A 24,957-nucleotide genomic window follows, 5' to 3' on the forward strand; every position below is an offset into this window, starting at 1 on the left:
CGTCACTGGCAGCATTCATACGTGACTCTTTTTCTAGGAAGGACACATGAGTCAACCGCCTTTCCACTGCCTTTTGTGGTATTAATGAATCAACATATTTGCTTTTAATATGGTTATCAATTGTTTATTTTATGCATTATAAAGTATTTTCTGATTTCACAGTATTTTGTGTTATTTAGTAAATGTGTGTGCATTCCATACTAATTTATAGAAGTGATTTGTAGTTGTTTTATATAATGGGTTATTATGGTTATTATAGGTTATTATTATATAATCATGTCGCTATGCCGAACTGCTACTGCTCAGAGCTCCAACTGGTGAATGAAATAACAAATCAAAAAGTTTAATGTTTTGGTATGGGTCTATTCATGAGATAATTATGGCTCAGTGAATCATCTCAAGTTCAAAATAATGCTTTGACCCCATCAGCGAATCTCAGAACAGAATAAACTGCAAAAAATAAAAATGCTATTGTGGCATAGCTTTGTAAGCGTTAAATATGTCCACCCTCGAATACAGAAAATGTTCATTTTCATGAAATTGACCAAACATTTTCAAATAATTGTTCATGAAATCCTGATAAGTCTATTCGCTCAGTTCTATGGTTTGCTTGGTTACCTAAATTATTTTTCCGGCCAATAGCCAAACGCACACGTTAGAAGGTTTTGGTTGTAGTCATCAGGCAATCACTTTGCAGGTAAGCTGATTGGGTGTTCGCAAAGCAATTCACCAATCACCTAAGGCTTTGTATCCTGTGGGCGGTACGTGCAATATTTTCCAGGAAGTCGAAAAATTGCTCTGAGTTGAAATCCACAAAATGTTGATGTAGATGTTTCAAGGCTTTATATACTCTTCAGTTTCGTGTAAATGTGTTTTAAAGGCAAGTCTTCATCCGATGTATGTGTGTGTGGGCTGACGTAGCGTTTCTTGATTAAACCTCAAATATAGCACCAGCCGCATTGCTCGGTATTTACGAGTCGTAATATTAATTCAGTGAAATACTGTAGTACCGTAGTGTCCCAATGCACTGAGTATTGCCGTAATGTAAAACTTTCCGCAGTGTTATTAAATGCAGAACTTCTCTTTCTCTGGCTAGCTGTGATACAGCTGGCTAATTGAACGTGTACATCATACGATGTTGTTAACATGCATTGTCTGCTTTTTTTTTTTATAGCTTGTTCAAAATGAAGAATAAAACATACAAACTTGTGGTGCACAAAAAAGGCTTTGGAGGCAGTGGTAAGTTAATTCCTTGTCTAGACAGCTTTATTGATCACGGTTTTTGTGGACAAATGCGATTCTGTTGTTTACAATAACCCATGCTACTACACAGATGATGAATTGGTGGTGAACCCCAAGGTATTCCCTCAAGTTTCACTTGGGGATATTATTGAGATTGCGCACCACACAGATGAATACAGGTGAGCAGGAATCCGCGTGAATTTACTTTGGCCATATGGGTCTATATTGGCTATTGGTCAATAGTTTTTGGTGTTTACCTGTTGAAGTAGTTTAGCAGTGTCAGAATCCGGTAATACTGGATTCTGACACTGCTTTGTAAAGTATTATAAGGACGTTTTCAGTTGTTACATGTACATGCTATCTCGGGAACCTTATTGCTACTATCCCTGCATTTCAGTTGCACATGCCACCTTGTACCTTCAACTTGCCTTCATTGCACACTTAGAATTTCCATTTGTACGTTCATTTAACTAATTTCACAACTATCCATCCCTCTTGTAACTTGCATTATACTTAATACTTGTACATTTTCTGTCCTCCTGTACTTGCTTTCATTGCACATTTAGAAGATCCATTTGTACTGCATTTGCCTTCACTGTCCATACATTTCTGCCCTCTTCTATTTGCACACTGTACTCGTACTGTTCAATGACAAAGCTGAATCTAATCTAGTTTAGCCAACATTCATATTCAGAGTAACTTAGAGGGCGTACGTTTTGATACGTTTTTGCATCCTGGCCCCCCAGGAATCCACCAGTTATGACAGAGTGCCCTCTTTTTTCAACAGCCCTCTCTTGCTGCAGGTGAAGAGCCTTAAAGAAGACCTCCAGAAAGGTGAAGCATGACAAATTTCTTCCAGTTTTAGGGAAAGTCCTTTTATAACCTACCTAATGAACTGACCAGTATCATAATGTATTGTAAATGGCATGCACCCATGAAGCTCATTTATCTGTAGTCTAAATACAATGTATTTTCTCACACCTGTAGAAACAATCAGTGTGGACCAGACAGTGGCACAAGCCTTCAAACTCCGAGCATACCAGGATGTCGTTGTGAACATTGTAGACCCAAAGGTGATTTGTTGTTGCTATTTCCCATAGGATCTCATAAGACCTCAGAGCTCATACAATGGGGAGAACAAGTATTTGATAACCTGCCGATTTTGCAGGTTTTCCCACTTACAAAGCATGTAGAAGTCTGTTATTTTTATCATAGGTACTGTTCAACTGTGAGTGACGGAATCCAGAAAATCACATTGTATGATTTTTAAGTAATTAATTTGCATTTTATTGCATGACATAAGTATTTGATACATCAGAAAAGCAGAACTTAATATTTGGTACAGAAACCTTTGTTTGCAATTACAGAGATCATATGTTTCCTGTAGTTCTTGACCAGGTTTGCACACACTGAGGCAGGGATTTTGGCCCACTCCTCCATGCAGACCTTCTCCAGATCCTTCAGGTTTCTGGGCTGTCACTGGGCAATACGGACTTTCAGCTCCCTCCAAAGATTTTCTATTGGGTTCAGGTCTGGAGACTGGCTAGGCCACTCTAGGACTTTGAGATGCTTCTTACGGAGCCACTCCTTAGTTGCCCTGGCTGTGTTTCGGGTCGTTGTCCTGCTGCAAGACCCAGCCACGACCCATCTTCAATGCTCTTACTGAGGGAAGGAGGTTGTTGGCCAAGATCTCGCGATACATGGCCCCATCCATCCTCACCCCAATATGGTGCAGTCGACCTGTCCCCTTTGCAGAAAAGCACCCCCAAAGAATGATGTTTCCACCTCCATGCTTCACGGTTGGGATGGTGTTCTTGGAGTTGTACTCATCCTTCTTCTTCCTTCAAACACGGCAAGTGGAGTTTAGACCAAAAAGCTCTATTTTTGTCTCATCAGACCACATGGCCTTCTCCCATTCCTCCTCTGGATCATCCAGATGGTCATTGGCAAACTTCAGACGGGCCTGGACATGAGACTTGAGCAGGGGGACCTTGCGTGTGCTGCAGGATTTTAATCCATGACGGCATAGTGTGTTACTAATGGTTTTCTTTTGAGACTTTCTTTGAGCTCTTTTCAGGTCATTGACCAGGTCCTGCCGTGTAGTTCTGGACTGATCCCTCACCTTCCTCATGATCATTGATGCCCCACGAGGTGAGATCTTGCTTGGAGCCCCAGACTGAGGGAGATTGACTGTCATCTTGAACTTTTAACTTTCTAATAATTGCGCCAACAGTTGTTGCCTTTTCACCAAGCTGCTTGTCTATTGTCCTGTAGCCCATCCCAGCCTTGTGCAGGTCTACAATTTTATCCCTGATGTCCTTACACAGCTCTCTGGTCTTTGCCATTGTGGAGGGGTTGGAGTCTGTTTGATTGAATGTGTGGACAGGTGTCTTTTATACAGGTAACGAGTTCAAACAGGTGTAGTTAATACAGGTAATGAGTGGAGAACAAGAGGGCTTCTTAAAGAAAAACTAACAGGTCTGTGAGAGCCGGAATTCTTTCTGGTTGGTAGGTGATCAAATACTTATGTCATGCAATAACATGCAAATTAATTATTTACACATACAATGTGATTTTATCGATTTTTGTTTTAGATTCCATCTCTCACAGTTGAAGTGTACCTATGATAAAAATTACCTCTACCTCTACAAGCTTTATAAGTAGGAAACACTGCCGATTTTACAAATAAATATATATATTTCTATGGTAGGATGTAACGTTGGACCTCGTGGAGCTCACCTTCAAAGACCAATACATTGGAAGGGGAGACATGTGGAGGCTGAAGAAGAGTTTGGTAAGAGGGAGTCTGTGTACCTGGGTGGTCAGTACCTTACTTCTTGAATCTGTCTCCGGAAGAACTTAATTAACACTATTTTTCATAGGTTAGTACCTGCGCTTATGTGAGCCAGAAAGTGGAGTTTGCAGGGATCAGGTATGCAGTACTTGACTTAGCACATTAGTAAAGCATGTAATTGTGAGTTTCTGTCCCTCAATTGTTTTCCATTTTGTTTCCCACAGAGCCCAGGCCAGTGAGTTGTGGGTGAAAGGAGAGAAGGTCACCTGTGGCTACATCAGTGAAGACACCAGGGTAACCAATAATCTGACCACATAATACACTTTTTCACCTTTAAAATGAATGTCTATGAAGATAGGTTACTGGAATCTGTTCCCCAGAGCTTTCACTATTTTTGATGTACAATGCAGGTGGTGTTCAGGTCAACCTCTGCCATGGTCTATATCTTCATCCAGATGAGCTGTGAGATGTGGGACTTTGACATTTATGGTTAGTTTCTTGTCTTGCAGGTGGTGGTCTAGAAGGTGGTACTTTAGATAGATGTGTTGCTTTTGGTGTTCAGTGTGTGAGTCTTGATTTGTAAAGTGAATGTCATTTTGCAATGAGGAGGAAGATAACACTTAAATAATTTTTTTCAGGGGATCTCTACTTCGAAAAGGCAATCAGTGGGTTTTTGTCTGATCTTTTTGCCAAATGGAAGGTTTGTGACTTAACACTTAAACTGCATACGCACATTTATCAAATAGAATATGGACATTTCTAGGCAGTGAATGAGGTAAACATCTTGGTGAGGCTTCTGTTTACTTTTTCAGGAGAAGTATTGTAGCCATGAAGTGACAGTAGTGCTTTTCTCACGCACTTTCTACAATGCTAAAAACTTGGGTAAGCCTTTTTTTCCTGTTTTGATGAAATATCTAAGGAATGTCACATGCTAGCTGATACTAAATACGGTTTTCCCCCCCTGCTATCAAAGAGGAGTTTCCTGAAATCTTGAGAGGTTCCGTCAGACAAGACCACGAGGGCCGTTTCTATGAAGATTTCTACAGGTATACTCTTGTTCATCCCAAATATTCATGATATCCTTATGCTCTCTGTTGTCAATCTATCCACCAAATGTCAAAGGTCGGACTGACTAGCAGTGTTCTTCCGGTTGTGTCTCTGTAGGGTGGTGGCTCAGACCGAGAGGCGTGATGAGTGGACATCTCTACTGGTCACCATTAAGAAGCTCTTCATCCAGTACCCTGTGTTGGTGCGGCTCAAAGAAGCGGGTAATGAACCGGACACCACTCTGTGCACTGAGGCCACTTACGAACGTCACTGTGTTATTTATGTTCACTGGTTGTACACATTCTCATTTTGGTGATAGATGGTTTTCCCTCCGGCTATAACTCTACCGCTGCTCAGGGGAACTACCTGGAGGCCATTAACCTGTCTTTCAATGGTGAGCGAATTGTCTGGTCATTATTTTTGGTGATGAAACACTGATCGTCTGGTGTTTAATACCATTGTTCATTTCTGTGTCTTTTAAAGTGTTTGACAAGCACTACGTAAACCGCAACTTCGACCGCACCGGTCAGATGTCTGTGGTCATCACTCCGGGGGTGGGCGTGTTTGAAGTAGACAGACTGCTCATGATCCTAACCAAGCAACGTATGATTGACAACGGTCAGTTGTTACACTTCCAATGTGGGCTGCCCAGTCCTGCATGATCGATGCTCAGACTTGCTGGTGGGAGGTGATTATGCTGACTTGTCTTTTCCCTTTGGTAGGTATTGGTGTGGACTTGGTGTGTTTAGGAGAACAGCCACTTCATGCAGTGCCTCTGTTTAAGGTAAGGCTTAAGGCAGAGTATGCATTTTGGCTTTGATTGCCTGCTTCTCTTTCGCAACAGCGTGTGCATACGTCATGGCGAATGAGTGTCGTTTTGGACGTCCTCTCGTGTGTTTGTGTAAACAACAGTTTTGCAAATGAAAGTCAGGTAACCAAAGTCTACTACGCCCTAGTGATTGCATTTATCTGCAACTTTGGCAGTAACTGCAGCGATGGATGTATCTTTTCCTTAGTGAAGCCATATGTGGCCGCACATGACTCCTAGCAGCTTATCGCCCTCTGCTGTCCCAGAGTGATATTACTGCTTTTTGCCCTAGTTTTCCCCATTGTTTTAGTTTCCTCAAGTGACCACCTTTTCAGGAAGTATGAGAGCAAACACTTCCCCTTTTAAAACCGCATTAGCAAGAAACCAAAGTATGGTTCGCTTTGCTGTACCTTCATCCTCATTCTTACCAAATTCTTTGGGCCAAAGCAGTTTCTTTTCTGCAGCTGTTTTTTTTTCTTTTTTTCCCCTGCAATGTATTTGATACATCATATCACTTTCTTGTATGTTTTACTGGATGGTAATTGTACGTTTCTGCTGTGATGTTGACCAGCTCCACAACAGGACGGTGCCTGGAGACTCCCGTCTGGGGGATGACTACAACCTGCCACATTGGATCAACCACAGGTATGACCCACAGACATGGAGGACTATGGAAGAAGGGATGGAGCATGACATGGGGCCATCTTCCAGGATGGGATACCTTTTAATATGTTTGAAGATGTTTTTGAATAGTCAATTGGGTTTAGGGCAGGGCTGCTCATCTAATGCTGTCTCTTTTGTTACCATGTCTGCAGCTTTTATACCTCCAAAAGCCAGAACTCCTGCAGCTGCTTCACTCCTCGCATCAAGCTGGCAGGACGCAAGGTACCTCAGGCCCCTGTCTGGCAGACAAGATTTATGGGCTTTCAGGGACACATTTTGTTCACCATTTAAAAACTCTATATGTTATTATAGAAAAGTTAAAAGGTAATATTCTGAAATACAATGGCCTTCCTCGCTATGATAAAAGATGGGCGTGTTAATGGCAAGTGAGCACTTAGCCTTTTCCTTCCGATGATCTGATTGAGTGGTTGACTTCCAGCTCAGCTGTCAGTTGATTTCTCCATGTGTTTACTTCTAGCTCCATGCAGACAAATTGAAGAACAACCGAGAGAACAGTAAGAGAGAATGTCTTTATTTGTCCATCCACCTGTCTCTACTCCCTGCCGTCATTCCTGTCTCTGCTCCCTGCCGTCATTCCTGTCTCTGCTCCCTGCCGTCATTCCTGTCTCTGCTCCCTGCCGTCATTCCTGTCTCTGCTCCCTGCCGTCATTCCTGTCTCTGCTCCCTGCCGTCATTCCTGTCTCTGCTCCCTGCCGTCATTCCTGTCTCTGCTCCCTGCCGTCATTCCTGTCTCTGCTCCCTGCCGTCATTCCTGTCTCTGCTCCCTGCCGTCATTCCTGTCTCTGCTCCCTGCCGTCATTCCTGTCTCTGCTCCGTGCCGTCATTCCTGTCTCTGCTCCCTGCCGTCATTCCTGTCTCTGCTCCCTGCCGTCATTCCTGTCTCTGCTCCCTGCCGTCATTCCTGTCTCTGCTCCCTGCCGTCATTCCTGTCTCTGCTCCCTGCCGTCATTCCTGTCTCTGCTCCCTGCCGTCATTCCTGTCTCTGCTCCCTGCCGTCATTCCTGTCTCTGCTCCCTGCCGTCATTCCTGTCTCTGCTCCCTGCCGTCATTCCTGTCTCTGCTCCCTGCCGTCATTCCTGTCTCTGCTCCCTGCCGTCATTCCTGTCTCTGCTCCGTGCCGTCATTCCTGTCTCTGCTCCGTGCCGTCATTCCTGTCTCTGCTCCGTGCCGTCATTCCTGTCTCTGCTCCGTGCCGTCATTCCTGTCTCTGCTCCGTGCCGTCATTCCTGTCTCTGCTCCCTGCCGTCATTCCTGTCTCTGCTCCGTGCCGTCATTCCTGTCTCTGCTCCGTGCCGTCATTCCTGTCTCTGCTCCGTGCCGTCATTCTTTCGTCTTCATCTCTCATGTACCTTCACCTCTCCTCCATTGCCTCTCTCTTAGCTGTTGGCGCTCCGAAGGACGAGAACAGCCTTCCGGTTCAGGTGGACTACGATGCATATGATGCACAGGTGTTCAGACTCCCTGGGCCATCCCGAGCTCAGAGGAGCACCAACTTCAGGTGCTGATCAAACCCATTCCTCCCACAGTACCAGTAGACACCTCCCGGGACACTAATGAGACGTCAGGGGAAGTCCATGAAACAGAATTAGAGAAATATGAGGGGTCATGAAAATTAGAGATTAAAATATAAAAAATTAAAATAATTGATGCATGTATATACACTCACCTAAAGGATTATTAGGAACACCTGTTCAATTTCTCATTAATGCAATTATCTAATCAACCAATCACATGGCAGTTGCTTCAATGCATTTAGGGGTGTGGTCCTGGTCAAGACAATCTCCTGAACTCCAAGCTGAATGTCAGAATGGGAAAGAAAGGTGATTTAAGCAATTTTGAGCGTGGCATGGTTGTTGGTGCCAGACGGGCCGGTCTGAGTATTTCACAATCTGATCAGTTACTGGGATTTTCACGCACAACCATTTCTAGGGTTTACAAAGAATGGTGTGAAAAGGGAAAAACATCCAGTATGCAGCAGTCCTGTGGGCGAAAATGCCTTGTTGATGCTAGAGGTCAGAGGAGAATGGGCCGACTGATTCAAGCTGATAGAAGAGCAACGTTGACTGAAATAACCACTCGTTACAACCGAGGTATGCATCAAAGCATTTGTGAAGCCACAACACGCACAACCTTGAGGCGGATGGGCTACAACAGCAGAAGACCCAACCGGGTACCACTCATCTCCACTACAAATAGGAAAAAGAGGCTACAATTTGCATGAGCTCACCAAAATTGGACAGTTGAAGACTGGAAGAATGCTGCCTGGTCTGATGAGTCTCGATTTATGTTGAGACATTCAGATGGTAGAGTCAGAATTTGGCGTAAAACAGAATGAGAACATGGATCCATCATGCCTTGTTACCACTGTGCAGGCTGTTGGTGGTGGTGTAATGGTGTGGGGGATGTTTTCTTGGCACACTTTAGGCCCCTTAGTGCCAATTGGGCATCGTTTAAATGCCACGGCCTACCTGAGCATTGTTTCTGACCATGTCCATCCCTTTATGACCACCATGTACCCATCCTCTGATGGCTACTTCCAGCAGGATAATGCACCATGTCACAAAGCTCGAATCATTTCAAATTGGTTTCTTGTTCATGACAATGAGTTCACTGTACTGAAATGGCCCCCACAGTCACCAGATCTCAACCCAATAGAGCATCTTTGGGATGTGGTGGAATGGGAGCTTGGTGCCCTGGATGTGCATCCCACAAATCTCCATTAACTGCAAGATGCTATCCTATCAATATGGGCCAACTTTTCTAAAGAATGTTTTCAGCACCTTGTTGAATCAATGCCACGTAGAATTAAGGCAGTTCTGAAGGCGAAAGGGGGTCAAACACAGTATTAGTATGGTGTTCCTAATAATCCTTTAGGTGAGTGTATGTGATACCGTTTCTGTATAGAGCACACTTCTGGCAAAACAAAATTCAGTTCCTTTCAGGGTTTTTCCATTTTCTCAGATGTTATTTACTAGCGTTTAAAGAAACCTCTCTTCATAACGCTCCCTACCCAGTCAACCAGTTTCTGATAAAGGGGTGGAGTGACAAGGGCGTGATTTGGGACGTATAGCGATGGCAAACTAGACTAGAAGCAACCCTGCGTCTGTCTCCTAGGGTGGTTCGAGAGAGGGACGTCAGCGGGAGGAAGAGCTGGGGTTCGGCCGACGTTAGCGGGGGCGTAGGGAGCGGGGCGTCCCCGCCGATGCGCTCCGGCGGGCCCGACGAGCAGAAGAGCCTGGCGTCTGATGACAGCCTGGGTCGGGTGTCCAACATCCTGCTGATTCCCCGTCTGCCCCCGGCCCAGTATGGAGAGGTCAGCAGCTCCCTGGGCTATACCAGCACCAGAGGTACCAGGAAACACACCCTCGTAGTGTTTGGCTTCATGTGAATTACAACCGGACTAATGTGTGTGTGTCTGTGTGTCTTCCTCCCGCTCTCAGAGTTGTTGGAGAAGATGATGGATTCTCAGCGGGAGTCCAGTGCTCCCGGCCGGTTCACGGTGGGGAGCGCTGAGTCCACCCTCCATGTGCGCCCGGGGGGCTACACCCCTCAGAGGGCCCTGATCAACCCCTTCGCCCCCTCACGCATGCCCATGAAGCTCACTTCCAACCGCAGGCGATGGATGCACACCTTCCCCGTGGGTGAGTTACCGACCAATACGCGTGCGCTCCTTCTACGAATTCGACAGGGTTAAGTGTGTCACGAACACGGGGCAGGAGAGATGCTACTGATGTGGCCTTTTGACTCGCCTTCTTCGCGCTTCGGCACAAGGCTGTAAGGGTATTGAACATGCCGATGGAATGTTGATCGGTGTGTGTCTGATCCAGGTCCTTCGGGAGAGGCCATCCAGATCCACCACCAGACCAGGCAGAACATGGTGGAACTGCAGGGCAGCGAGCAGAGGGACCCCACCCAGACCTCTGCCGAGCTGCTGGAGCTGGCCTATCACGAGGCCACTGGCAGGTCAGACACGCCTCCCCAGCCCAAGGTCATGCAGCTGTTATGTCATTGTATTGGAGTCGGTATTGATTGTGGTCCGCCTGTGACCTGTTCAGACGGACGGCATCCGAGAAGCGGCAGGCGGGCGAGAGTGGTTTGTACACCACTGGTGGGATGGACCACTACACCCACGGCAGCCCAGCCAGCAGCAACAGCACCGGTACACCCACACACACCCACACACACCCACACACACCCACACACAGAATTGAAAGTCTTGAGCGGAAATAAAATAAAAATCTCTAACGGTTACATTATAACCTGTGCCGGTTACATCCCGGGACGTTTGAAAAGAATGCAGGTCGCCGCCATTGATTTTGTTTTGCCGTCGTGTTTCGGCAGGAACGCCGGTAAACCGCGGCTCGTCATTTGAAGACTTCTCCTCTGGCGGTCTGGATCCAAGTGAGTCTGTCCCGGCTCGAGGGATGAAACACCCTATACAGGCAGGCCTTGACCTAGCTACACGCGCTCCGCACGCGATCACGTCGGTATGGCTGAGAGTGTCCAACAGCCTTGCACGTGATTGGAGTGAGCCCTCACATGATGAACCCACAGTTTATTCAGTTGGACTCCTGATCCTGTGTGTGTCTCTGTGGATCTGGACATAATACTGGGGGATGTTAGGGCTCATGTAGGGTCACACGTCCCTAGGTCGGACCCCCACCACTACCCCCCCCACCCCCCGTATCCTTATCTCTACTTCTGATTATCTCTCGTTCTCTCTGCCTCACCTGTCTTTCCTCAGTTTGTTGACTATCTTTCACTGTCATACCTAATGGTGTCAATCTGCTCCCATGGTCAATTGGCCCCTTCCTGGAGTTTGCATGGTCGACTGCATGGACATCCATCTGTCATTTAGATTTGGCATGTATGTTTGCATGTGTGCTGTATTTGTTTATAATGTGTGTGCGTGTGTTGTTATCACGCCGCTGATCGGATCGCTCGCACTTATTTCAGACTTGCTAATCACATCGTCACAGAGGCTCGGTCTCCTGCATGTGTTGATCAGAGCTCCACTTCTGTCACTGGAATGATCATCAGGCGCAATGAAGGCAATGAGAATAACACTCTCCTCTTTTCTCTTCCCCCTGTTTTCTCTTTCTTTCTCTCTCCCTCTCTTTTTCTTTTCTTTTTGTGTTTGTTTGTTCCTGTCTGATGTGGGCTGTTGTTTTCTCCATGCCACCCTGTTATTCCTGTCTGCATCTTTGTTCCTTTCTGATCTTTCCGTTGATCCTTTTTCCATACATTCCAACGATACTCCTCTCCTCCACCTTGCTCAACCACTCTTGCACTCACTCCTTTCATTTCAAATGTATCTTCTCCTCTGCTGTTCCTTTCCTGTTTCCTTACCCACCACCTAAACCTCCACATATTGTGTCATGTTGGGTGCTGTTTGTGTGTGTGTGTGTGTGTGTGTCTGGGTATGCGTGTCTGTCATGGGAAACTTGCTTGTCTGTCTCTGGGTTGTGCGTTTGTGTGTCTGTCTTTGTGTTTGTGTGCCTGTGTTTGTGTGTCTGCGTGGCGTGTTTGTGTGTCTGTCTTTGTGTTTGTGTGTCTGCGTGGCGTGTTTGTGTGTCTGTCTTTGTGGTTGTGTGTCTGCGTGGCATGTTTGTGTGTCTGCGTGGCGTGTTTGTGTGTCGGGGTTCCCCTGAAGTCCTGCTGCTGTCTACGCCCCCGACAGTGCCCAGCTTCTGTTGTACGGTGGGGGTAGACTGGAAGTCTCTGACCACTCCCGCCTGCCTGCCCCTCACCACGGACTACTTTCCTGACCGGCAGACCCTGCAGAACGACTACACCGAGGGCTGCTACGACCTGCTGCCGCACACTGACCTGGAGAGGTACGGCGCACACATTCCCACATTCCCTGAAACTGTAATGTTGCTTTATGGGTTGAAACTAGGTGACCCCCCCCCCCATGTGCCCCACTCTGTGTCAGGCGTGACGACGAGGCGCCGGTCATGACTGCCCCTCAGGTGTTTGAGGAGTTCATCTGTCAGAGGCTGATGCAGGGCTACCAGATCATCGTCCAACCGAACAACAGGAAGCCCCAGCCCGCCGTGGCCCCGCCCCTCAGCAGTAGTCCTCTCTACACCAGAGGTGCTCTATCGTGGTCCACAGTCTCTGTCTTTCTCCGGGTTCCTCTCTGTCTAAACCCCCCCCCCCCCCCCCCGGACCTGCGCGGTCACATGTAGTTACGGGCCGACAGTGAGAGCATTTCCGTTGGCCAACTATAATGGAATTAGTGTGGGTAGTTGGAGGAATGCAATGGTTTGATTAAAGCGTTTACGCTGCTCTGCTAGAAGAGTTAGTTTCCCAGTAATCCTGTTTACATTGATGCATCTGAAATCCTGCCTCTGACAGGACCCAAGTAGCGGGACTTCAGTGTTTTGGCTCTAATGTGAAATGTTATTTTTAACAAGCCTATTTGATTCTGAGGACCGACACGTTGAGTTTGTGTGTCCAGATGACTTGAGTAGTTTCAGTTGTTGTGAACACATTTTTGCCCTAATGAAACTGGATGTCTCGCTTGGCTAGTTCCACCACACACGCAGATCCAGTACACCGCCGGGAATGCTAATGAAGGCCTTTATATGACTGAGGCCATCCCCGGCCTTCCATCATAATCATCTGAATACTGATGTGTGTTAACGCACCGTTGTTCACTTATGTCATAGCTGGAGACGCTAATCAAGTCTCCTATACATTTGAATTTACATAATATTAATCTAGTAGTTATCTCCCCCTCTGTGTTTGTCCTTCTTAGGGCTGGTCTCTCGGCACCGGCCGGAAGAGGAGGAGAGTCTGTACTGGCTCAGTATGGGCAGAACCTTCCACAAAGTCTGCCTCAAGGACAAGATCATCACTGTTACCCGTTACCTCCCCAAGTCAGTCCGCCGCCTTACATCAGATCCCCTCTCGCGGCTGAGTCACCCGCGGTGCCCCTGTCAGCCATCTACTTTGTGTGTTTGCGTTTCAGGTACCCCTGCGAGTCAGCTCAGATCCAGTACAGCTACAGTCTGTGTCCCCCGCACTCCGACGCCCACTTCCTGTCCTGCTGGGTGGAGTTTGGCCATGAGAGACTGGAGGAGTACAAGTGGAACTATCTGGACCAGTACATCTGCTCTGCCGGTTCCGAGGACTTCAGGTACGTCCAGGTCGCCGGCGGCCACGCACGGACGAGGCTGACCGTGACACGGCAACCGTTCTAAATGACTGTTCCCCTGTGTTTCCCGCCGTGCGCCGCAGTCTGATAGACTCTCTGAAGTTCTGGAGGACCCGGTTCCTGCTGCTGCCGGCCGGGGGGGCGAGGCGAGTGGCGGACGGAGAGGGGCACTGGGACGTGTACGGGGACGGGGCCGGCACCGCGGCGGCCAGGGATGGGGGGACGGGCACCGGGGACGGGGTCCTCCTGGACGGCTTCATCCGCTTCCTGGAAGGCCTCAACCGCATCCGCAGACGCCATCGCTCCGACAGGATCATCAGGGTAAAGCCCCTAAACGCTGGAACGAGCAGTCCTGCACAACCGCCAAGACTAGCTGCATGTCGTTGTGCTGAGCTTGTTTGGAGCTTCCTGTCAGTGGTTTCATTCTGTGCGCAGAAAGGAGCGGCGATCAAAGGCCTGCAGATGACTGGACCGCTCTCCTCCTACCCCCCAGAGCCTGCTGCCCCCCCACTGGGCAAGAAAGGCACCTCCGCCTTGTCAGCCCTCCTGGAGTTGGAGCAGAACCAGAAGTGAGCGGAGTCGTCCTGCGTCGGTGCTCTCAGCGCCGCTAGCCGGCGGAAGGTATGTGACGTTTGAAGGTCGCAGGGTGACGACGCCTTGTCCGTCCGCAGGGCTTTAGAGGAGCAGCAGCTGGGGAAACCCTCGTCCGCCGCCAGCGACTCGTTCAGCACCTCCACCAGCGTCACATACGTAGACAGCCCCCGAAAGGTGAGCCCCTCGCGTCTGGGTCTGACACGGGCTTGGTGCCTTGTGGGAGCCGGGTTCTTTTCAGCTGGGGAAATACACAGGCTTGGTGCCTTGAGGGAGCTGGGTAATATGCGGTTCTGTGTTTTTGTTTCTGTCATGAGTGCCTATTCGCATGGACACAGGGTGGATCCCTGCTTCCTTATGGGGTTTTGCTTTGCTTTTGTCTCCCTCTCTGCCTCCAACCTCTTTCCTCCTCCTCGTCTTTTCCTGTTGATGGGCTGTGGGGTTGTCATCCTGTGTGCTGTATTCCTCTTCCTATGCTGACAGGATGCAGCCTACATTTTGGATTTTATACGTAGCCCTCGTTCCTCCTACATCTATCATACCCAGGTCAGTAACTAGGGCCCCTGGACATCCCTGTTAGAGTAGAAGTGTGTGTGTGTGTGTGTGTGTGTGTCTATGTTGTCCTGTCACGCTTGCCTGGTGTGCTGCACTGGGATCTGCATGTCTGCATGTATCTCCAACTAACACGGACCTTTGTTATTACTACGGCTAGTTGAGTTTTTGAAGAAAAGCTACATTGCATGAGAGCCCCGGCTAATTTGAGCCAATTGAACCCTGTTAATGAAACCCTGATCTAAGTCTTCCTCTTCAGTCTGACCAGCATCCGAGGGGGAGCCATTGTTACCTCAGGTCAAATAAGGAAACTGAAAGGGGAGTGACTGTCTGTGAGGGACAGAATGATAACCTTTGATGATTGGCCGGTAGATTTCTGCAGATCCTGCTGAAGGAGGGGCCACGGAGAAAGGAGGCCAATCAGGGCCTGGCGTGTTGACTGGCGGGGCTGCAGGCCAGACGACAGGGGATGCTGGAGGGACCAGCGTTACCACAGAAACCAGGTGGGTCGTGTCTTTGTGTAGGAAGGTGTGTCCCTGTTTCTAAAGGAAAGGTTCAGGTAATGATTGTTCTGTCTGTGTGTGTGTGTGTGTTTCAGTGGTCAGTCTGGTAGCGGGGCCTTGTCTCTGTCCTCGTCCTCAACCCTCATGGAGATACTAGAGGCCATCAAACACCCCACGTAAGACATTCTTCTGGATCTAACTGCTTTGGGTTTGTTTGTCTGTATGTCCATGTTTGTTTGTGCGTGTGTTTGTGTGTTTTCAGCATGCTGAGCACGTACTTTAATGTACCATTTGTGTCCTCTCCGGGATTCGTCAATGACTCGACCATGGGTGTGTGTCTGAGCTTCCCAATGTCTTCCGTGATGTAGGACAGGTGTGCAGCTCCTACCTGAGCAGAAAGGCCTGCCCCCTAACTGCTTCATCAGTGCTGAGATCGTCCATTGGCTGGTCAACAACGTCGAGGGAGTGGCCACACAAGGCATGGCGGTTGACATCATGCAGGTAGGCATTTGTTAATGGGACTTCTATCTTCAAGTGCGTCCTACAGACATGCTGTATTAGTGAATGTTTGTTAATGTTTTACCATGATTCTGTGTTTCTGTAGAAGATGCTGGATGAAGGCCTGGTAACCCATGCGTCGGGGGATGCCATGAGGACCTTTGTCTATGGTTTCTACTTCTACCGGATTGTGGCAGAGAAAGACTATGAGCGAGGTTGGATAGAGTCATACATCTCAAAAACATAAACATCAAAAAAATTGTGTTTGGTTTCCTCTCGTAGGACAAGGTAGTTCTCCATTCTCCCCATGCTGACCTCTTTCCAGGCATTGATTCTCAGTGATGCAGATATTGATTGTTCTCTTTTTAAAGTTTCCAGCTATTGCTGGTGACCAGGCTCAATAATTACATCTATCTTTACAGTGTATCTTTGTATGTATCTCTACAGTGTTCTGTATATCTACTTCTGTCTCTACAGTATATCTGCTGTATATCTCCTTCTATCTCTACCATGTATCTGCAGTATATCTGTCTCTACGGTATTCTGTATATCTACATCTTTAGGGATAGATGGATGTAGAGAGACAGTCGAGACATGGTAGAGAGACAGTTGAGACACGGTAGAGATAGATGTAGAGACACTCGAGACATGGTAGAGATAGATGTAGAGACACTCGAGACATGGTAGAGATAGATGTAGAGACACTCGAGACATGGTAGAGATAGATGTGGAGACATGGTAGAGATAGATGCAGAGACAGTGGAGACATGGTAGAGATAGATGTAGAGACAGTGGAGACATGGTAGAGATAGATGTAGAGACAGTGGAGACATGGTAGAGATAGATGTAGAGACAGTGGAGACATGGTAGAGATAGATGTAGAGACAGTGGAGACATGGTAGAGATAGATGTAGAGACAGTGGAGACATGGTAGAGATAGATGTAGAGACAGTGGAGACATGGTAGAGATAGATGTAGAGACAGTGGAGACATGGTAGAGATAGATGTAGAGACAGTGGAGACATGGTAGAGATAGATGTAGAGACAGTGGAGACATGGTAGAGATAGATGTAGAGACAGTGGAGACATGGTAGAGATAGATGTAGAGACAGTCGAGACATGGTAGAGATAGATGTAGAGACAGTCGAGACATGGTAGAGATAGATGTAGAGACAGTCGAGACATGGTAGAGATAGATGTAGGGAGACATGGTAGAGATGGATGTAGAGACAGTGGAGACATGGTAGAGATAGATGTAGAGACAGTGGAGACATGGTGGAGAGAGATGTAGAGAGACGGTAGAGATAGATGTAGGGAGACAGAAGAGACATGGCAGAGCTAGATGTAGAGACAGTAGAGACCGATAGTTGTGGAGAGACAGTACAGAGAGTAGAGATACAATAGAAACAGTGTCTCTAATGTCTCATTCCCTGCTGTATCTCTGCTCTGTCTCTACTGATTTTCCACACCTGTCTCTGCTGCCCCTCTGCTGTCTCTTGTCTGTTCCAGGTCCTACATCCCAGCTACCCACCCCTGCTGCACAGGGCTGGTCGACTGCAGCCTTGGAGGACTTCACCCTGTTTCAGAGGAAGTGGTTTGAGGTGGCCTTTGTCCTGGAGGAGCGTCGGCCGTGTGACCTCCCGGCCTTCCTGCTGCCGTGGCTGCCCAGCCGGCCCGCTTCATACGCAAGTAGGCACAGCTCCTTCAGCCGCAGCTTCGGAGGACGCAGCCAGGCCGCGGCACTGCTAGGTACACACAGTCCGCTCCTCCCCCAGAGCTGAGCCTGAGCCCACCCACCGCCACTGCCCCACCCCGGATGAGCATGAATCCCTGTCCCGCCCAGTCAGACACACCCACCCAGGAACTTGCCCTCGGGGGCCTGAGAGGGTGTGGCCCGTAGCCTGTGTCACACAAAGAGTCACCGGGCCGGTATCCTGCATGCCACGGATCGGCCGGCAGATGGTTAAGATCTGGCCGGATGATTTTCTGTTAACTTGGTTTACGATATGTTGACAGTAGGTGATTAGTAACTTGTTAATGGTATGTGTGGTTAACTTTTATATAAATCACGTAATGACAGTGAAGGTTATGGTCAGTTTGATTGAGGCATGCAGGAAACGTACTCAAAAACAGCCATCAAAACCACAGTTCCCGCTAGTACATTCTCCGATTTTTAATAATTGCTCATCATCCATTATGTATTAACCACAAATATAGTCTGTGTCATCGGACTACTTTCTGCATGAGTTGGAATTCTCAGCAGCACTGCATCTCTCACCTCATTGAATCAATGACTTGCCATGTAACTAATAATTGTCCTGGTGATGTTGTTTTTTGTGTGACACAAGTCAAGGGACCTCAGTGCCTATCAGTCAACAGGGCGGCCTGTGGTTTCTGGGGAGCTGTCTTCTGCAGCGTTTTAGAGCTTGCGTTGTTAGTACACCCCAGACCTTTTCCTGTTCTCATCCCAACTCCCTTTCCCACCTGTTGTGGCATGATTTGGCATGTCAGTATGTACAGCACAAAGCAATATGCCTTACATCCAATTGTAGTAGCTATTTGTGCTACTGACGCCTAATTGACAGCAACTCCATTCAATCGGATGGATGTGATTTGCGTCTACATCCTCGAATCAGAGCACGAATCAGAGCACGAATCAATGCGGGGGTTCTGTTTGACGTCCAGTTCGAGCCCTGCTGTAGCTGTTGTTGTAGTGTTTAGTGCATGCTGTGGTAGAAGTGGCTGTGGTACAGTAGTGCAGTGGTGTGCAGTGCACCTGTCCTCTCTTTGCTTTCTCTCTCCTGACTAGTTAATACCCTATGAAAGTCCTGCCTCCTGGATCCTTGTTTTGTAGACTAAGAATGGGCTTTAAATTTGCATTGTCAAATTCATGAAACCACAACATAAGATCAATATTATAATTATTTTCTTTTTTCTTGAGAGAGATTGTTGGGCAAGAAGAATTGTGAAAAATAAGCAAAAACTACAACTCCCATCACATGTATGTCTGTCTTGACATTTTGCCGGTCTACAAAATAAGTACCTTCTAGCAATGTTCATCAAAAACGACAGGGGATCAACAAATATAAAACAAATCAAACAGGTTTTTACCATCCTGTTTGTCCTTAACAATTCAAACAAAGTTGCAATTCAAACAAAATTTAAATATAGCAATGTCTCGTACTTCTTGAGCCTCAAATATGTTAATGAATTGCATTGTGTATGCCTAAAATAATATAAGACGGAATATAATTTTATAAATAAACACGTTTTCATGAATTTGATGAATTAATCTAAAATAATGATTGGACTGGGTACAGTTGTATGATGTTAGAGCATGCCACTTCCATAGGGTATGTCTAACGTAACCACATTTCCACTATACAATGTTGTGACAGTGCAACTGCTCTGCTGAAGTCTTAAAAGGGGAACCAGTCAAATGAGAAGGAACCACAGTTCCACAGAAGGAATCCCAGTCTCCTCCCAAATGACACTGTTCTTAAAAGGTGATCTTACATACCTTGTCTAAAAGATAATCACCCTGTCACAGATAATCAAAATGAGACTCTGGTGAGGAACAGGTTGTTTTGGCAAGACACTGCTGTCTGTTTCAATGGCCTAACAGTCTGTCACTCTAGTATTGTCTTCTAAACCAATGATTTGTTGGCAAGGTGAGAAATCAGTTGGAGATTTCAGATGGCTGATCATGTGACTGTCTTCCTCCTATAAGTAATCTTTCCTCTCTGTCTTGCAATGATTTCTATTGGATGCTGTTTGAAAATGTGCTTTGATGATGTGTAAGTTATTTAAGTGTTTGGTGTTGATTTTATGGTTTATATAAAGTATCTAACTAAAATATCTAACCCTGGCAAGGAAATGGGTGTAGTTATGGTCAATGTAACCAACATTGCTCAGAGATTCATGTCATAACATTTCTCTGATAAAATCAAACTACTTTTGACAAAATTCCCTGGTAGTTGTAAATGAGAATTCACATTTCAGAACAGTCAAATATAGTAATGTATACATGAGTGGATTCCATAGTTCCTTTACAGGAGTTTATGAAACAGTGGCAAGACCATGTTTTTATGGTCCCCACTGAACATCCTTGCTTATTACACAGATCTCTGATCATAACAATCAGCTGTCTAAGAATGTAATACAGACAATATCATGGTTGAATTGACAGTACCTTCACAAATCTAACATTGCGTATGGAATCCAACAGGAGACTAATAATATGCTTAACGGAGGAGGGATACTGGGTCTTCACTGACTTCTGATTGCTTATTAAACCCATTCTTCAAGCATTATACTCCTATGGTATTTCTTACTCCATCACAAACATTAGGTGTCCCCACATCTTCCTCCCCGTTGACCATATCTCATGTTGTCCATCTTTCACCCTCTTCATCACTCCATGCATTCCCTGCCCTGTCCATCTCTCCGTTTTGACCTCGCTTCTGCGTTTTCCCCCTCTTTCTGTGTCGGCGTGGCTCTGTCTCCCTTCCCCTGTTTCTGCCCTCAGCCGCCACTGTTCCGGAGCAGAAGACGGTGACCTTGGATGTGGACGTTAACAACCGCAGCGATCGCACCGAGTGGTGCAGCTGCTATTACCATGGCAACTTCTCCCTGAACGCGGCCTTCGAGGTTAAGCTGCATTGGATGGCTGTCACTGCAGCGGTTCTCTTTGAGATGGTACGACCAGTGCAGTCCATCGACTTCCTGCAGACATAAAAGGTCAACGTTTCTAGAGACGCCGATGTTTCGCTCAACATTATTTGCTGTTAAATCTTTTCCTGACAGAGGTATTATATATGTGTATGTGTCTCCATGAATATGTGACAGGCTGCTTCAGATATTTCAGTTTGCTGATTATCTGTCCATACGAGCTCCACAAGGCTCTGCTACTCGACACATCCAGACACTACACTTTACATTAAGTGTGAGAACATTCCAACATTCCATTATCTGTGTTGAACAACAGGACCCATGTACATTTTTCCTTAAAGCATGTGTATTATGACGCTGTGAGTGAAATAAGAAAGAAAAAAAAAAACTGACATGAGATTCCTATTTAACATAACAGATTAGTCAATTGCATTTTGATTAATCCAGTCTGGATTTCAAGAAATAAGTAAGGAAACGGTAAGTTGCAAAAGATGTACGGCACTTGCCAATTGGGTAACCTCTTTTCAATCAGGTTTATCTAGCCTTTTCCCCCTCTTCAGGTCCAAGGCTGGCACAGGAAAGCTGCCTCCTGTGGGTTCCTCTTGGTGCCCGTCCTGGAGGTGCCCTTTGCCCTGCCCTCTTACTTGTACGGTGACCCCCTGCGGGCCCAGCTCTTCATCCCACTTCACATCCACTGTCTGTTGAGGGATGGCAGTGACAATCTGTTTGAGGGTGAGGAGATGCTAGAAGATCCTCCTCCACTGTTTTCCCAACAAGCAGATGTTCCTTTTTTGGAGGGGGATCGTCTGTAATGACCATTTCACTTTTGAATGTTAGCAAAAAGACACCATGATAACGCTTTTACATTTACTGGGTTGTTTTCACAGTACAGAAAATAAGATCTCCAGGCTTTTCCTTTAGTAGAGATCATTATGTGGGGCATCTAGTGTCAGGTGTTTCCGGTGTTAGGTTACTATGTGAAAGTCATTGTTTGCTGTTTGTCTCCAGTCACAATATAAGGTCTCTGTCTCTGTCATTGATTGTAAGGGATAAGATGGGTGTGGTAATTTTCCATGCAAGTGTGTGTTATGTTCAAGACCATTGACCAAAGTCTCTAAAACTAATCTGACAAGATAAAAGAATGAATAGGAGACATGCAAGCAATGGGTGTGATAGATAATCATGGGCAACATCCATTCTGCTGATATACAACATTTAATCATTGACCAAAACAGAAGTACTATTACAGAAATGTGCAATCATATTGGACCAGGAGTTCCCCTGAAGTTACTACAGTCACAGGAGGACCAGATGGCATTCATGTTTTCAGATCAATCAATCAAATGTATTTATAAAGCCCTTTTTACAACAGCAGTTGTCACAAAGTGCTTTTACAGAGACACCCGGCCTTAAACCCCAAGGAGCAAACAACAGTAGTGTTGAATTTCAGTGGCTAGGAAACACTCCCTAAGAAGGCTGAATTTTAGGAAGAAACCTAGAGAGATGGTTCTCAGTTATTACTCTGACGCACATTCCTCTATTCAATATGTTTCTGGAATGGAGAGAAATAGGCAGAGACCTTGACTGTCTGCTCATTTGTTCAGGGAAGGTTGAAGTTGTCTGTTAGGACACAGGCCTGCTTCTCTGCTCCTGCACTCTGGTATTCTGTCTGGCCCAGTGCCTGGCAAACGTTTTCACATTGGCTACTGGGAGACAAATTATGATGATGAGGTGACAGGCAGTGAACATGTATTGGTTTTGCCTACATGTAAGCGATATTCCCATGTGACCCTTGTTCGGCAGGTTTTGAACCAGAGACGTATTGGGATAGAATGCAGCTCTTCCAGGAGGCCATACTTTACAGGTACAGTATTCAAGAAGCATTGGTTTGTGTAAATGGGGGATGGTGATTCCTGCATGTAGTTGTGCTCAAAAGTTTGCATACGTTCTGAGAATTGGTAGTACATGTACCATTTGTAAAGTAAACGTGAGTGAGCAGGCAAAACACGTGTCTTTTGTTTCTTATGGGTTTCACATTTAACTGTAGGTCATAACAGAATGGCACTATCATAAAACCAAACATGGCAAAAAGGTAAAACCTTTACTGACCCCTGTTTAAAAGTCTGCATACCCTTAGTTCTTAATATTGTGTATTGCCCCTTTTAGCATCAATGACAGCGTGGAGTCTTTTGTAATAGTTGTCTATGAAGCCCCGAATTCTTGCAGGTTGTCCATTCTTCTTGGCAAAATGCCTCCAGGTCAGGCAAAGTCTTTGGTCGTCTTTCATGACCCGTACGTTTGAGATCTCCCCAGAGTGGCTCAATAATATTAAGGTCAAGAGACTGTGATGGCCACTCCAGAACCACTGGAAGGTCAACTTGGCTTTGTGCTTAGGGTTATTGTCGTGCTTGGAAGTCTAAGAGCATCCCATGTGCAGCTATCGTGCAGAAGAATGCAAATTGTCTGCCAGTATTTTCTGATAACATGCTGCATTAATCTTGCCATCGATTTTCACAAGGTTCCCTGTGCCTTTAGAGCTCACACACCCCCAAAACATCAGTGAGCCACCACCATGCTTCACAGGGGGGATGGTATTCTGTTCACTATAAGCCTTGTTGACCCCTCTCCAAACATAGCGCTTATGGTTGTCACCTTAAATCTCTATTTTTGTCTCGTCATTCCAAATTACTGTGCGCCAGAAGCTGTGAGGTGTATCAAGGTTTTGTCTGGCATATTGTAACCAGGCTTTTTTGTAGCATTGGTGCAGAATTGGCTTCTTTCTGGCAACTCGACCACGCAGCTCATTTTTGTTCAAGTATCGTTGTATTGTACTCCTTGAAACAACCACACCATCTTTTTCCATAGCAGCCTGTATTTTTCCTGAGGTTACTTGTGGGTTTTTCTTTGTATCCCAAACAATTCTTCTGGCAGTTTTGGCTGAAATCTTTCTTGGTCTACCTGACCTTGGCTTGGTATCAAGAGATCCCCTGATTTTCCACTAAGTTATTGAACAGTACTGACTGGCATTTGCAAGGCTATATCCTTTTCCATCTTTATGAAGTTCCATTACCTTGTTACGCAGGTCTTATGACAGTTCTTTTCTGCTCCCCATGGCTCAGTATCTAGCCTGCTCAGTGCAACCACGTGAGAGCTAATAAACTCATTTACTATTTATACCCAGACACTAATTGTAATTTCAAAACCCACAGGTGTGGGTTATTTACTTTTAATTGCCATTTCCACCTGTGTGTTTTACATTGCGTGTCTGTAACAAGGCCAAACATTCAAGGGTGTGTGAACTTTTTGATCAAGGCCATTTGTGTGATTTCTGTTATCATTAAGATTTTAAAAGGAGCCAAACAACTGTGTGATAATAAATGGCTTCATATGATCGTTATCCTTAATGATCAGTCGTATCTCACAATTTCTGCCAGGGTATGCAAACTTATGAGCACAACTATATATGTAAACTGAGACTTAGAGCTGCAAAGGGCTTTGTGTTTATCTAAACATTTGATCTCTCCCTAAGATTTGGATTTGTTCAAGACAAGTTTTCTGCCTCTACTTTCAACTTTCCATCAGAGAACAAGCCCCAATATATCCACGTAACAGGTGTGGGTGTGTGTGTGTGTAACATGGAATTGTACAAGAAGCAGCATGATTTGTACTTGTGTCTATGCCATTTGTTACCTCTACAATCCTCCCATATACTGAATTTTGTCCCCCACTCCATCTTTTCACGCTCCCCTTCTGCCTCACCTTTCCTTTCCACTTTCTAGGTACAGTATTCCTGCAGTTGCCCTATTCCAAGAGAAAGTACTCCAGTGGACAACAGCGTAGAAGGAGGAACTCTACAGCCTCTGCCAGTCAGGGTCTGTTTGGCTCAGAGGAGCGGGTGGGCTACTACTGGGCCTACAACACCATGCTGACCAAAGCCTGGAGGACGGGCGTGCTTGGGGATGAGAAGCTGGCTGACCGCCTACTCAGAGACTTCACTGACTTCTGTGCCAATAAAGACAATAGGCTGGTCAACTTTTGGGACAGCTGCCAGGAGAAAATGAATGCTAGTGCTCCGTGATGAAGACAAAGTGTAGTGAAACTGAGAAGGTACGGACACCTCTGTTGAAATCTGACAGCATTACAATACAAGTCATCATTGTCTCTGGTGTTGAGCTTTTGTATGAAGAATTCTCCACAAGAACACCTTGTATTTGTGTTCTCTGTCCCCAATGTGGCAAGACTTGTGCCTTATCTAGGTAGAGGTCCTGCTGAAATTTAAATTGCCTGAGGTGCAGAGACACTGTTTCTTCTGGTCCATCTGATGAGCTGCTACTCTTTATATGAAGTGAATAATAAAGAGAACTAATCTAAACCTGGCAAACATCCTTTCATTTAATTTTTTGGC

The 24,957-nt window shown here is 46.2% G+C and overlaps 1 protein-coding gene across 7 annotated transcripts; it reads left to right on the top strand.

Moving 5' to 3' along the window:
• Positions 1-38: 38 nt before the first annotated feature.
• depdc5 (DEP domain containing 5, GATOR1 subcomplex subunit) lies at positions 39-24,928 on the top strand. Of its 7 annotated transcripts, none has more exons than XM_013137110.4 (43): positions 39-78; positions 1,175-1,239; positions 1,334-1,421; positions 2,030-2,076; positions 2,230-2,315; positions 3,953-4,036; positions 4,125-4,174; positions 4,261-4,330; positions 4,447-4,525; positions 4,675-4,736; positions 4,849-4,918; positions 5,010-5,082; positions 5,201-5,304; positions 5,403-5,477; positions 5,567-5,701; positions 5,806-5,867; positions 6,463-6,536; positions 6,707-6,776; positions 7,033-7,069; positions 7,956-8,073; positions 9,690-9,922; positions 10,016-10,216; positions 10,403-10,538; positions 10,631-10,734; positions 10,917-10,976; positions 12,229-12,412; positions 12,511-12,671; positions 13,339-13,459; positions 13,552-13,719; positions 13,821-14,058; positions 14,173-14,306; positions 14,409-14,505; positions 14,812-14,874; positions 15,253-15,383; positions 15,479-15,559; positions 15,752-15,884; positions 15,988-16,096; positions 17,391-17,630; positions 20,410-20,579; positions 21,113-21,284; positions 22,356-22,416; positions 24,082-24,164; positions 24,332-24,928. In XM_013137110.4, exons 1-43 carry the CDS (start codon positions 47-49, stop codon positions 24,628-24,630), a joined length of 4,860 nt encoding a protein of 1,619 aa, XP_012992564.2. In that variant the 5' UTR covers positions 39-46; the 3' UTR covers positions 24,631-24,928. The 7 variants fall into 7 exon arrangements, with proteins under 7 accessions (XP_012992564.2, XP_012992570.2, XP_012992566.2 ...); XM_013137116.4 differs by having other exon boundaries at positions 17,391-17,570; XM_013137112.4 differs by having other exon boundaries at positions 12,256-12,412.
• Positions 24,929-24,957: the final 29 nt, after the last annotated feature.

This window comes from Esox lucius, chromosome 14, assembly GCF_011004845.1.
Source record: "Esox lucius isolate fEsoLuc1 chromosome 14, fEsoLuc1.pri, whole genome shotgun sequence".
In the NCBI taxonomy this organism is placed as follows: domain Eukaryota; kingdom Metazoa; phylum Chordata; class Actinopteri; order Esociformes; family Esocidae; genus Esox; species Esox lucius.

Bases quoted from the DNA above. Each gene is read 5' to 3' on its own strand.
- depdc5 (XM_013137110.4), top strand. From the start codon at position 47: ATGAGTCAACCGCCTTTCCACTGCCTTTTGTG. The intron at 13,720-13,820 runs GTACGTCCAGGT...CGTGCGCCGCAG, and splicing joins GCCGGTTCCGAGGACTTCAG to TCTGATAGACTCTCTGAAGT. The intron at 24,165-24,331 runs GTGTGGGTGTGT...TCCACTTTCTAG, and splicing joins CCAATATATCCACGTAACAG to GTACAGTATTCCTGCAGTTG.